This window comes from Cyrtonyx montezumae, unplaced genomic scaffold (genome assembly GCF_038088225.1).
Source record: "Cyrtonyx montezumae isolate F1298 unplaced genomic scaffold, pur_monq_1.0 scaffold_8, whole genome shotgun sequence".
Classification (NCBI taxonomy): Eukaryota; Metazoa; Chordata; class Aves; order Galliformes; family Odontophoridae; genus Cyrtonyx; species Cyrtonyx montezumae.
In genome coordinates, this window is record NW_027072089.1 from 104,539,732 (window position 1) to 104,554,238 (window position 14,507).

The 14,507-nt window shown below is 40.7% G+C and overlaps 1 protein-coding gene across 2 annotated transcripts in view; it reads right to left on the reverse strand.

The window, feature by feature from the left end:
• The window catches only part of TGFBR2 (transforming growth factor beta receptor 2), a 58,940-nt gene that overhangs the window by 18,691 nt on the left and 25,742 nt on the right, over positions 1-14,507 (reverse strand). The window contains exons 4-6 of one of the 2 annotated variants that reach the window (XM_065753686.1): positions 13,167-13,357; positions 10,876-11,026; positions 9,077-9,267 (exon numbers count right to left, since the gene is read on the reverse strand). In XM_065753686.1, the coding sequence (XP_065609758.1) occupies positions 9,077-9,267; positions 10,876-11,026; positions 13,167-13,357 (533 nt within the window). The remainder of the gene's footprint in view (positions 1-9,076; positions 9,268-10,875; positions 11,027-13,166; positions 13,358-14,507) is intronic. The other variant, XM_065753688.1, reaches the window with a different exon arrangement.

The window sequence follows — 14,507 nt, forward strand, 5'->3', positions numbered from 1 at the left end:
TAAGGGAGAAAATAAAAAGAAATGCATTAGACATCAGGCAGATTGAGGGTGGAGGTCTAATTGAGAATCAATTCATGCAAGTCTCCATTCCTTTACTGTTATGGGTACACTGAGCATCTCTGGTTACTCCTACAATGTCTGAGTGCAGGTTGTATTACTGTGGCCTACAGCTGAGAAATCTCTCCCAGACTCTTTAAATCTTCCTCTTTTTGCATAAGGGAAAGCTCTGCTAGTGGTGCAGGGGAATTTCTGGGTGGAAGACAGAAACTGCTGATCTTGCAGATGTCACTTGAAAAAGAATGAAAAAAAAAATTAAAGCAGAAGCTGAGCACTTCCTCTGAGCACTGTTATCATCCTGCACCACTGCTGCGAAGTGACATATACACTTTGGCAGTGTCCAGTGGAGGAAGCAGGGGGTAAAAAGCACATGGCTGCACATCCTGCATCTAGGGTGGAAGAAGGGTGTTTTATTCATTTTCAGCTTTTATGACATTAGTTAAGTCCCACTCTTGGGCTTGGGAAGAGCAAGAATGAGCACCAAACAGAGAGAGTTTGGTTTCAGGATTGGCCGTGTATAACCCTGGGCGTAGAAGGACGGGATGCAGCTGCTTGCCAGCAGGATTAAAGGTGACAGCAACAGTGAAGTTCAGGTGGTGGTGCTGAGGGTCAAACCAGGAAAGGTGCATCGGTAACCTCATCAGATTTCGACTTCTGATATAAGCAAAACAAAATCAGCCCCTCTAGCACAAGTTTGGGGTACTTATGAGTTGAATTTGCATACCAAGTCAGGATCAAAATGAAGAGTGTAACTGTATGTTTGTATAGTGGCAAGCCAACATTTTCTGGCTTGACTGCGGGAATCTAAGAATAAACATATTCACTGTTTATAAATAAATACCTATGACTCAAACCCTGTAATTTCAAAAATGGGAGTGCAGCTCCCTTTTTCTGGGCACTGCTATGAGCAAAACCCGGCTGAACAAGCAGGCAAGGAAATGGTTAAATTAAACAGCCTTTCAGGTTTTGCCAACATGCTCCTAAATAACTTTCCCCACCCAGAACTACCATTCAGGCAGATCAGTTCTTTCTCAAGCTTCAAAGAAGCCTATTAATATAGAATAACAATAGGGAAGTCTAGCTAAAAGAGAGCTTCCTGTATGCGGTTTAAATTGAGCACAACCCATCTGCTCAACCTTTAGCACTACCTAAACCTTTAGGGAATAGGACTCAGGTGCCAAGGAGAATGGAAACTGCAGTCAGAAGTTTTCAAGGCACAGCACTGGTTGCCAGTACCTTTTCTAGGTTGGACTCGATGTCTATGGTTGACCTCAGTGTCACTGAACTTTGGAAACAAGAAATAAAACGTCAATAAAACTGAAACCCATGCTAACGCACAGGGCAGCACAAGCACAGTGTTACTGACAGAACTACTTTAAAGCTGTTGCTGCTTGTGTTGTTTCTGAAGTTGCTGCCTATTCATCTGCTAGTCAATGCCACACAGCAGGGCAAGAATATATTCCATACTAGCAGAACTGAGGCTAGATGTATCTATACTGATGGATTGCAAGCTTGTCTAGTGCTTTAAAAACCTTCAGAAACACACAGTCACAAAATCTGGGTCCAGAAGGTGGCCTGTGATCCAATTATTTTGCAAGCTCCTGAAACACAAAGCAGACCTTTGAGTTGACTGAAGGACAGCTCCATATTGCAGCAACTCTGAGGTTTCAGAGTTTGGTTTCAATTCCACACTGGAATGAAAACTAACACTTTTCGAATGTTTTGCATAAACAGAATTCTGCACAAATGCTGCAATTTGGCAAGAGATGTGTTGATTCCCCATCAGTGAGGGGACCAGTCTGGGTTAGGGAGCTCCAAGTTCAGGTTTCTGCTCTGTTTGATTTAGGGAGAGGAACTTTCCATCTCTGATAATTTTGAACCAGGCACAATGTGAGTTTGAATCTTACGTGCATACTGACTTCTGGGCAAAACCCTAGGCAATAAAATAAAATAAAAGTCTGCTCATCTATTTAGTGGTACTTTCTGGATGAACTAATTCCATAAAACAGCTTATTTTCAGTGAAATGAATTTTCACAGACTGAGCAGCTGCTTGTGGTAACTTATTTTACAGAGGAATCCTCAAGTGATAATGAAGTTCAATAGTTTATTAACTCATGTTTCTTCCTAATTTAGGTCTCGTTAGAATTAAAATGGCTCAGAAATCTTCAGCAAAACAATTTCATTTGGGAAATGTTGGTTATCAAAACAGAAACTCGATTAGACAAGATATTCCTGCATTTTTCTCTGAAACTCATATTTTGTGAATGAAAGTGGTCTGAAATTTGATCCAACTTCTGTGTTTAGAAACTTCTGCTACTTTCACAAGCATTGATTTTGAGGGGAGAGATGAGGTATTGTTTTTTTTGTTGTTGTTGTTTTGTTTTTTTTAATTGGGAAGGGGGTGCTTTTTCCTCAGTGGAAAGTAGTTAATTCCTACACAAAATAATTGGAAATAATAAAAATCAAATACTGCACGTCAAACTAACCTACATTTTTCTTTTTTTTCTAAATCTTGACAGTTTCCTGGAAACATTTTAATTTTCCATCCCTGCTGGAGATGAAGAAATTTTTTACAACTTCATAGTTTTGTGGGACAGGAAATCAGTTCCACCCCTCCCTTTCTATGCTGAGCCATCTCATGGCAGAAGATGTAGATTACTAAATTTTTAAAACCAAAGCAGACTCTATGTTGCTATCCAGAGCAAAATAAACCTTGGCATTTCCTGTAGACTTTCCTGAAAGTTACATTCTTAAAGCCAGTTCCTGAATTTGACTTTTTTTTTTTTGTACTACATAAATCAAGACTGTAAAGGGCAATAGCTTGCATTTGAGATGTCTGTTTTCATATTTAGTCTAAAGAGGATACTGTCAGGGCATTTGAAATCCCAGTGACAGGATCTGCTGAAGCAGCTTCTGGATAAGTATGAGCAGTGGTAGTTGGCAGACATTTTTGTCCTGCACAGGTTCAGCAAGAGTGGAAATAGCAGGGTACAGACAGCTCTAGAGCCTGCTTCTACAGTTGAGTGTCTGAAGCACTGGTTTCCTCAGAGCTCAAAATCTGGGGGAAGGAGATGTTTGCTTGAAGGTGCGGGAAATCATTCCCTTGACCTTATGGCTACTAGCCGGTTTGAATGTCCATGCAGCAGTCAACGTTTGGCTGGTGAACTGGGCCCAGCCCTCAGAGCACTTTATAGAATTATTAAAATTGGAAAAGACCTCTAAGATCATCTAGTCCAACCACCAACCCATCCTTAACATCCTCACCGTCCATGTCCCTCAGTGCCACATCAACATACTTCTTAAACCCCTCCAGGGACAGCGGCTCCACTACCTCCCTTGGCAGCCTTTTCCAAATACGTCACCACTCTTTCTGAGAAGAAATTTTTCCTGTTATCCAACCTGAACCTCTCTGGCACAGCCTGAGGCCATTACATCTTTTCCTGAGAGGTAAGGCAAGAGTATGAGCAATTTGGAAAAGCTGTGAGACACTCAGTACTGCTCTCCCCTGGGGACCAGAAGCTTTGCCCTCAGCACTGACTATCAGGACTCAGACATTTCTATTATGACTGAGGAGAACTTCCAGTTAGACATCCTAGTTACATGTTGGAAGAGACGTGCACGTGCATCTAACAGCTGCATCTTAATTATTGTCATGGGGATGTGTGGCAGGCAACTTAGGTTTCCTCGGGATGGCCAACTTGAATGTAAAGACTGGGCAGTGGTGATGAAACAGATATTTTAGCTATTGTAAACAGAACTTAATTTTTCAACTGTCTACCAAGTATACTATTCATTCAGGAGAGTTTGAGAAACTTTAAGTTCTAACACAGGACAAATAATTTCCTGCTGTTTAATTCCCTCAATGCTGTCTAAAAAAAAGTATAATTCCTTAGTATGCTGGCACAGCACCCACTCCTGGATTCATTTTCTTATCTCTCCTGTTCTAACAGGTCACTTGACTGTGTGTACGCGATATCTGTCATGCAGTTTGACTTTTGTAGCTGAGCTTTCCTACTCAGGAATATGAAAACTGACATGTTCAGACTTTACATGATGTGACCATGTTTCTGCGATACATGCCTTAGTTACACAACGCTGTGTCTGCCGCTGTTTGCTGATGGTTTTCTGGAACAAATCAATCTCTCCAGTTTCAATATGTTCCAACAGATGCCACACATTAACCACTATTTTTATTCTCAGCCTGAGTTTCACCCCTCCAACCTTTCCCAAAATATTATGTTGCCATTGTTAGTTACAGTTTGTTTTCAGTTTGCCTATAATTATTAAAGTCTCTTCCATGACAACCTGATAAAAGGTTGGCCACATTCCCACACTTAGTAAGCTCTCAAGTGATGCAAATTCTAACAAATATTCCAACCAAGCTTGAAGAACACTGCCTAGTTTGTTGTTATGCAAATCTGTATCTGAGCTCTGCATGCTTATTTTCCTAGGAAGCAAACTATATAAATAAAACAGAGCAAAACAACATTTTGGCTTCTTTTGCCTCTTTCCACTGCATTTCCTTCCTATTCCACAAGGAGAATCACACATTCAGTATTAGACAGCCTCTCCTTTGGTTGCATACAGCTGCAAGCTTTGGGTGGGACTCTGTGGCTGCAAATACCTAAGAGGAAACATTGAGAACAATGCCAATATACAAGCAGCAAGGGGCTCTGTGCAACATTATGTAATGCTACTGACCTCTTTTATGGGGCAGCTGGAAGACAGTTACTTCTCAACATGTTAGTTGGATAACAGAAAAACAGATTAATGAAAGCCTTTGTTAAAATCCACTTGCAAGCAGTCCAGCTGTAACCATGGCCCTTCTGTTGTTCCTTGAGCACTGGAAAATTCATCACATGAATATTTATGGCCTGGTGGCTGATTGTGCACAGGTCTTAAGTATGCTCTTAAGTCTGACATCCTCCTATGTGGTCAAGTAAAATCTAAAGCTCTGAGTCTAGTAGGGAGAGGAAAAAGAGAGAAAGAAAGGAAAAGACAGGGGCAACATGTTAGAGACAAACGAGAGATATCAAGTAAAGGAAATTCTAAAACATTATCAATATCTCCTACAACTGAGATGCTGGACAAGCACTATGCAGCCATGCTTGTGATCATTTGGGTCACAGAAACATCAGATCTCCAAGGTAACATCCATGCACAGTGAGCAACTGCAACACTTGACACACTGCTTATCTAAATGCTGTAATTTGTTCAAGCAAATGACTCAGCCACAGTTGATTAATCAAATACTTATAATCTCAATTAACAACTTAGGAAAACTATGATCAATATGAAGATTGTTATCAGCATATCTTCCCCTCCTCTGCCACAACTCTCCACTTAGCTTTACTATTGTCATGAGTTCTTGTTGACTCATCAGTCATCTCTATCACTGAAGTTTTGCTAATTCAGTGCAACTATTTGGATAATTCAGATAATCTTTAAAACCTGTATACACTGCTGCTAAAAGTTTATCCCATATTCTGGCAGAGTGCAGTGAGAATGCCTGATGTGAAGACCTCACCCGGCAGTACCTAAGGAACAGACAGAGTCTACCTCAGTGTGAGCTGCAAAATGCAAGAATATCTGTACAGCACAGCAAAACAGGCAAGGATGAAAAAATGATCATGGTGCAAATTATCTGAAGGAAGTATTTTTAAACCAGAGATGGGCTAAAGATCTGACATGGCTTTCTAAATCTCTAGATTTTTGCTTGGGTTTAAACTCAACGCCTGGGATAACAACAGCATATATAATGAAACAGTACACACAGTTCTGTGATTTAAAGGCTTCATTCTTTCTGTCTGCAGTCTCCAGTGCTGGGGTCATCCTTTCTTATGGAGATGAATGAGCCTACATGATAGGAAGATGCTGCACTGCACACAGGTAGGTCATACACTCCATAGCATACAGGCATCTCAAATCCTTGGCTACAAAGAGAGTGCCTGGTCCTCTCTGCTCATGAAAAACAGATCAGTCATGAGGCTGGAAGGAGAACAGTCCTATTCCTTTGGGTAGCTTTGACTTCAGACAAATAACTTGTGACTGCTAATTAAGAAAATGTTAAAAGGACTTGTCATGCTTTCACTGGATGGAAGATGGTGTGGTGAAGGGAATGCTAAGGAGCAAAGCTGACCAAACACAAAGGAATGCCTGAAACTGTGCAAACTACTAGAGACAAATCAGTGTAAGAAGCCAATACAAAATTTTTGTGCAGGAGATCCACCACACACAACCAGACATCAGAGAGGAAAAATCCCTTGTAGTCCAGTCTTGTGCTCATCTTTTCCAAGACGGCATGACAAGGTCCCTGTCTTCCACATTGTCATCTTCTCTCTAGCCAGCAGGGGCCTTTTCTTCCCTTCTTTGGCTAATCTTTTCCAGTGCTCCTTGGCTTTGACTTCTGGTAACACTGACATTAGACATTTGAATAAATAATAATTAAAGCTGACTGGCATGGAGTTTTGCTGTGAGAAACATTTTTCCACCACAAGGGTGTCAGTTTTTTTGCCAGGCATCCACAATTTTGTTTGGCAAAAGAGAGGGAATTAAAAAATAAACACCAGGTAGTCAGATTTGCAGTGGTTACCTGTCTTCCAAACATTATACCTCCAAGAACCACAGAATATTGTTCAGATTTATTCTGCGCATAATATTTTCCACCAACTGCTCATGGCCTGAAATGCCAGGGATCAGCATCAGGGCCAGAAGCCCTCTGACACAGCAGAACTACAGGCATTTTAAGGCACATGTCTGCCTTATTTATTTTGCAGATTGGCAATTTAAACAAAAGTCCATACAAGAGACAGGCATTTGATTTGGCTCTAACCACTTCAAACATTTCTAAAGCCACACTTCAGTGAGTCACAATACCTCCCAGTACCCAAAAGCTTTGGAAGTTTGTGTTTAAAAACAGTTAGGAGGTTTAACCTTTGCAATCAAGACTGATACAAGCCAACAGTGACACAAATCAGTTCTTCTATATTCAGTGGTGAATCACTGGAATGTAGAGTCTAACATTTGGTGGAAACCAGAACATGTCACCTTACTAGCAATTTTCTTTCTTACCTCATGAACACCAGGAACAAACTAAACCTGGTTTGTTTTAAGTGTACATCCACGAGGAAGAAGAGCTACAGTGCTGATCTTTTGCATGAATAGCTTGTCAGGAAAGGCTGTGATTATCAGGTGAAAAGAGTACAATATTTTTTATTGTTCCAGATTCTGCTAAGAAATTAGTAGTTACTAATTAGATCATGTATTTCAAGGTTTTCCCAGAGTAGCTTTTGGCTATTATTTAAAGCTGTAACATGTATAAAAACAGTGCAAAAATTCCTACTCTGATGTATGAGAAATACTGAGACAAAAGAATGCAAGAACAATGTACAGAATAGATCTGGATGACAGTCATTCCAAAGGCAAAATTATTACAGGCTATTATCTAGTTGTCTGGAGGAGCACGGACCAGCTGGCTGTGATGTTCTGCTCAAAGTTAAACACAGACAGGAAACCGCATGTCTGATACTGTAAAAATCGTTTGTCTTCCTGCCATGGATAACCAGGCAAGCAACCCAAAGGGGCTGTTTTCATTTAAAAGAAACACTAATCCACAACAATAAAAAAGGAATGACAAAGCCTCAATTCTCCACCTTCCCAACTGGAGCTAATGCTTGTGTTTGTGAATGAACTGGAAATGTTACAAACTGAAGTTCTGTACTTCATCCATTTTTATATGTAGTTATTCCCTTTCTACATGTGAATGCAGGGCACAGCTTTCATGAGTCACAGCACATAAAATGGAAAGAAAACCTTCACTACAAAGAGTGAAAGGAATTAGGATAAAAAAGGTAACGTTTTCATTTACACTACAAAGCCTTTTAGGCTGATCTTGAAGTGCAAGGGGGCAGCTGCAGATGGATGGGAATGAAAGCAGTGCTGAATTTACCGAATGGTTCTTGTAAACACACACAAGATAAGCATTTGTCAGAGTGATTACATTCAGCTCACGTGGCTCCAGGAGAGACACTTATAGTATGAGTAATTTTTAACAAATTAGCCAAAATCCACAAGGGTGAGGCTAGTTTTTACAAAAACTCTAGGCAGTTTACACAAAGCAAAGGCTTTTCAGTACGAACATGTTCTCTTTGATTCAAACTAGGCAATGTGTTACAACTAGGTCCTGGGTCTACCGAATATGACCAAATCAATATCAATATTAGCCCCAAATCCTTCAAAGTCCACCTGAGCAACACGAGGCCAGATGGTGAGGGATCAGCAGTCAGGCTGTCTGGCTTTTGGTTAAGCCTAGGGAAGATATCAGGGAGAGGTTAGAAGGTAGTACAAGACACAAGGCCCTGGTCAAACTGCGCAAAGACCTTCTAGGTTGCTCTTGGCACATCAGGCCTTAACTTTTGAGCCATCTTCAAAGGCTGGGAAGAAGAGGGAAAAGCCAGTCACGCATACCTTACTTTGTGCTGTAGTAAGCACAAGGTAGCACATCCACCATGGAAAGAAACCATGCTTTTTTTTTTCACATACAGAACAAGGAAGGTCAGAAACTCAGTCACAACAGAGGAGCTGCCCTTATATACACATCCTATCCAATTACACAACAGTACCTGTACAGAAGGATGTCACCTCATAACAATAAAACTTTTCTAAAAGAAACAAGATGTTAAGTATTTTGTTTCTATGCTGTGACTTGTTGCATTTGGGTGTTTCACTGACACAGTTCTGAGCACCTTGCTCTTAACATCAAGTGACTTTACAGTGACATGTGTTGAGCTGAATAGCTGAAGTGCTTCAGAAGGAAGATTGACCAGCAGGAAGAAGTATCTCCAGAAAACAGAAAGGAAAGGCTGAGATTTTGCAGTTTCGGAAGAGGCCAAAAAGTCTCCAGCCACTTGGAAGCTTGTCTCCACAAAATGCAATTCCAAAGACCATTGGATTTAACGTCAGATTAAATGTCACGTGCAAGGCAGAGCCCAGGAGCAAAGAGGAAGTTATTAAACTCACCTGCAGAAAAAATAAGAACATCATTGCACTCTTCACCTGTACAGGAACACATGAACATCAGTCCCCCATCATCCTTCTTTTCCTTCATCACACACTGCTCTGAGCTGGAGTCATCCAACATGTGACCATACAGCCTTTTCTGGGGATCATGGCAGATCGTTTCTAATGTCACATTTTCATCGTTCCGTCTCCTAGGAAGCAAAAGGAAAAACTGAAATCAAAAAAGGAATATTTAAGAAAGGAAGCAGACAGGATCATTCCTGCCCAGCGATTGCCTCGTTTGAGAGCTCAAAGGGGATTTAAAGAATATGGTGAGTTTGTCTCTCCAGAATGGGGAGAACTGGGTCGTTCCTGGGCTACTCCACACTGGGGCCCTTGTACAATGGTCCAGCTACTCCTGTGTCATACTACCACTGGGCTCCAAGGACTGCCTTTGAAAATCTCACCCCAAATTATCCAAGCTGATGCTCAATGAACTGCTGTGAACTTCAGAACATACTTTTGGTTTTTGTGGTCACTGTGCAGACAGTAAAAATCTGTGGGAAATTATGATAAAAACGGAATGATTTCCTCAAAATCTGAGGAATTTAGTCTAGTGAGTTGGGTTTTTTGGTTTTGTTTTTGAGGCCTGCAATCAGCACAGCTTCTGCACTGAAGGAGTTGCTCGCAGAATCTTGTTTGTGAAAAACTAAACAAAACTGGTGCAAACCAGAGTGACTTCACTGTCAGGGAAATATTTACAGCTGATAGATAATCTGGCCCAGATCCACGTGTGTTTTGCCTTGCTCCACAGGTTTGATTTCACTGACACAAGACTAAGTGGCAAAGAGCACTTTAAACACAGTTCTCAACTCATGTACGTTTTGTCTATATTGGCATGAAAAAGCCAGAGCATATCTGCCATCCAAGGTCACCATAGTGCCATAGAAATAAAAGACAATTAATACATACTCAAGGAGCCCTGGACAAAAAACAGAACAGCATGCCAGACTGATTAGGCTCAACTTCTCTTCAAGTCAAGGGATATAACTACTCCCTCAGTAAGTTGCTTAATTGTCTAAGTGGTTCATATCATGCTTCCGTATCAGCATCAATGTTGCAAACATGCAGTTGTTTCTCTTGTCTGCTCAGAAACACATTAAGAGTGCTGCCAGCTATCTTTGTATTACCATTTATGAAAGGATAAAGACACAGATTTTAGAGATCAGGGTCAGTTTAGAGTAAAAAAATACAGAGAGCCATTTTCAAATGCTCAGTCTATCTTTGGGTACTCATATATGCTGTATAGAAAGCAGAAGACAGCAGTAACACTGTATATACATAGGATTATTTTTCTTTCCAGTTAACCGAAAACATTTTCACCTATACGTGGTAATAGGTTAAACAAATGGCTGATATGATAGATGTAAATCTAGTTTGCTGTGAAATATGGGGGAAAATTGCAGCAGTGCTGGCTGAAGAGAACTTTCCTCTTAGTTTCAGAGCTTTATCAAACACTAAGTACTGTGCATATGTGTAGCAAAATGCTTTGAGCAACAATAGGCCTCCTTTCCAATAACAGAACACACTGGAACATAACTGATAAAAAACAATAAAAAAAATGCTAGAACATTTCATAACAGAATTGTTAACTTCAGACATCATTCAGTATGCTGAGTAAAGATATGAGCTGAAAGAGGTATATATGAGCCTGGTAAAATAGCAGAATGATTCAGAATTTCTGAGCACTTCAGAAAAGTACTAAGTAATGATGAATGAGGTTGTGCTCTCTTCCCCAAACGTACAGTGAAATAACTTACCACACAGCTGCACAGACTTCATTATTCCTCTCACAGATAGAAGTGATGTTGCAGTTGCTCTTGCACTGATATTGGTTTGAGCACGTTGTTGCTTTAATGTCACAGAATTTGCACAGTTTGGGCAATTGCAGTCCATTTTCCCTATATCTGTCTACAGGTGACGTATTTCCAGCAAAAGAAAAAAAAAAAAAAAGAGAATGAATCTCAGTAATGGTACACTATCAGATTGTGTCAACGCTCATTAGGAAGATTAAGATTTCATCAGCAGGAAAAATTCCCTCATACCTTAAATTAGAGAATTGCTAATCTTGTGCAACTATCAAGTTTTCTTTTCTTTTTTTTTCCCAACAGGATAAATGCCACACTGTCAAGAATGGGATGATCAAAGCGAATCTGAAATGTGAAGTCCATGTCTACAGACTTCAGAGGATGCAAAAGCTTCCTTGTAATTTGCAGAATGCAGCTTAATCTGAGGCCGATTTGCATGGAGAGAACTACTCTGCAGTCATGCACTTGCATTATTCACAGGCAGCGTATCGGTCCCTTATCTTCAATATACTGCATCACTGTTTGGCACAGTAACTGTGGAGACCATGGTGGGAGTGTGCATCAGGTGACTGTCATTACTATGACATGGATCATGATGGATTTTGCAAGATTGTCTTCACTAACCTGAGGCATAGCCCAAGTGTCACCCCTAATCTCACTGCTGTTTGCAAAGAAGAAACACAGAGCTGGAACTGGCTGTCAACCTAAGTTAGATGGTATGTCAGATGGTATGGGTGAAGCTCATGCTGCCAATGCAGCAGGGGATCTATGGAGCTCACGTGAGCTGCTGTGGGTGGGTTCCTGGGCTAACTCCAGGGGTCTTAATTGAAGCTAACATGCAATGACAGGCTCTCTTGTAGGATTCTGCATTATGTAACAGCTGTGTTTCTGCACCGAGGCACTGAAGAGTCACTTGCACAAAAACTCTAAGGCAATTTACACAAACATGTTCTCTTTGAAACGGCCAAGGTAATTTTTTACAATTCGGTCCTTTGTCTACCAGACAAGACCAAATCTATTTCAGTATTTGCCCCAACTCTTGCTCCCACAGGAGCAAAAGTTGGCCAGACTGACAGTGATCAGCAGTCAGGCTGTCTGGCTTTTGGTTAAGCCTGGGAAACCGATGAAGTAGAGGTCGAGAGGTAGCACCAAACATTCACAGCCCAGGCCAACTAGAGAGAAGACGTTCTAACTTGCTCTTGGGATATCTGTTGCAGTTTTGCAGCCTTGTTAGCTTTCTTGGAAGGCTTGGAAATTATAGGCAGAAGTGACTCACAGGTTTATGCACCTTTGCCTCAGCACTTCTATGCACCATGTTTCTTAGATGTGGCAATAGAGTCCCAACCCTTTCTTATCTCCGATAGAATGGATTACATTATATCCTTTTCTGGGGAACATGCAGTTGATGAGGAGGGTGCTGTGAGCCATATTCATTTAGAAGCATGTGTGCAAAAATTTGAGGAGGACATTGCTGGTTTAGAGGCAAGACCTGATCCAGTTTAAGGAAAATTACAATTGTGGGATACACATGGAAAGGGGAAAATAAAATGAAGTGTGTGTGCACACATGCACATCATGAATGAGCAGAATAAGGAATGCTGACACTGCATGCATCTCATCCACCTTTACTCCACTTGTGGCAGCCAACATAAACATCTGTTTAGCAGTATGGGGATAGGTTATATACCAGTGAATCTAACTATACACAGTTTTAAATGGTTTAATTGAACATCCACACGTTTGTGTGCTATAGTAACTAAAAAATACTCTATAGAAGCATAACTTAGCTTATATACAACTGAAGAAACCTTTGTGCTACTTCACAGAAGGATCAATGTGAGAACAAGAAAATGACTTTAAATATACATACTAACTAGTAACTCAAGTTTGACTTGAAATAGTACTTTCATCACATTTCTATTTTGTAACTTGTTGCATTTGGGTGTTTCACTGACACAGTTCTGAGCACCTTGCTCTTAACATCAAGTGACTTTACAGTGACATGTGTTGGGCTGAATAGCTGAAGTGCTTCAGAAGGAAGACTGACCAGCAGGAAGAAGTATCTCCAGAAAACAGAAAGGAAAGGCTGAGATTTTGCAGTTTCGGAAGAGGCCAAAAAGTCTCCAGCCACTTGGAAGCTTGTCTCCACAAAATGCAATTCCAAAGACCATTGGATTTAACGTCAGATTAAATATCACATGCAAGGCAGAGCCCAGGAGCAAAGAGGAAGTTATTAAACTCACCTGCAGAAAAAATAAGAACATCGTTGCACTCTTCACCTGTACAGGAACACATGAACATCAGTCCCCCATCATCCTTCTTTTCCTTCATCACACACTGCTCTGAGCTGGAGTCATCCAGCATGTGACCATACAGCCTTTTCTGGGGATCATGGCAGATCGTTTCTAATGTCACATTTTCATCGTTCCGTCTCCTAGGAAGCAAAAGGAAAAACTGAAATCAAAAAAGGAATATTTAAGAAAGGAAGCAGACAGGATCATTCCTGCCCAGCGATTGCCTCGTTTGAGAGCTCAAAGGGGATTTAAAGAATATGGTGAGTTTGTCTCTCCAGAATGGGGAGAACTGGGTCGTTCCTGGGCTACTCCACACTGGGGCCCTTGTACAATGGTCCAGCTACTCCTGTGTCATACTACCACTGAGCTCGAAAGACTGCCTTTGAAAATCTCACCCAAAATTATCCAAGCTGATGCTCAATGAACTGCTGTGAACTTCAGAACATACTTTTGGTTTTTGTGGTCACTGTGCAGACAGTAAAAATCTGTGGGAAATTATGATAAAAACGGAATGATTTCCTCAAAATCTGAGGAATTTAGTCTAGTGAGTTGGGTTTTTTGGTTTTGTTTTTGAGGCCTGCAATCAGCACAGCTTCTGCACTGAAGGAGTTACTCACAGAATCTTGTTTGTGAAAAACTAAACAAAACTGGTGCAAACCAGAGCGACTTCACTGTCAGGGAAATATTTACAGCTGATAGATAATCTGGCCCAGATCCACGTGTGTTTTGCCTTGCTCCACAGGTTTGATTTCACTGACACAAGACTAAGTGGCAAAGAGCACTTTAAACACAGTTCTCAATCATGTACGTTTTGTCTATATTGGCATGAAAAAGCCAGAGCATATCTGCCATCCAAGGTCACCATAGTGCCATAGAAATAAAAGACAATTAATACATACTCAAGGAGCCCTGGACAAAAACAGAACAGCATGCCAGACTGATTAGGCTCAACTTCTCTTCAAGTCAAGGGATGTAACTACTCCCTCAGTAAGTTGCTTAATTGTCTAAGTGGGTACATCATGCTTCTGTATCAGCATCAATGTTGCAAATATTCAGTTATATTTCTTTTATCCTCTCAGGAACACAATAGAAGTGCTGCTAGCTCTCTTTGGTATGGAAGGGTGAAGTCCCAGATTTTAGACAGGAGGGTTAGAGTCAACAATAAATAAATTATAAGTCATTTTCAAATGCTCAGTCTATCTTTGGGCACTCCTTTATGCACATAGGAGGTTTTTTTTCCAATAAAGAGAAAACATTTTCACCTATATGTGGTAAACAAGGATTATTTTC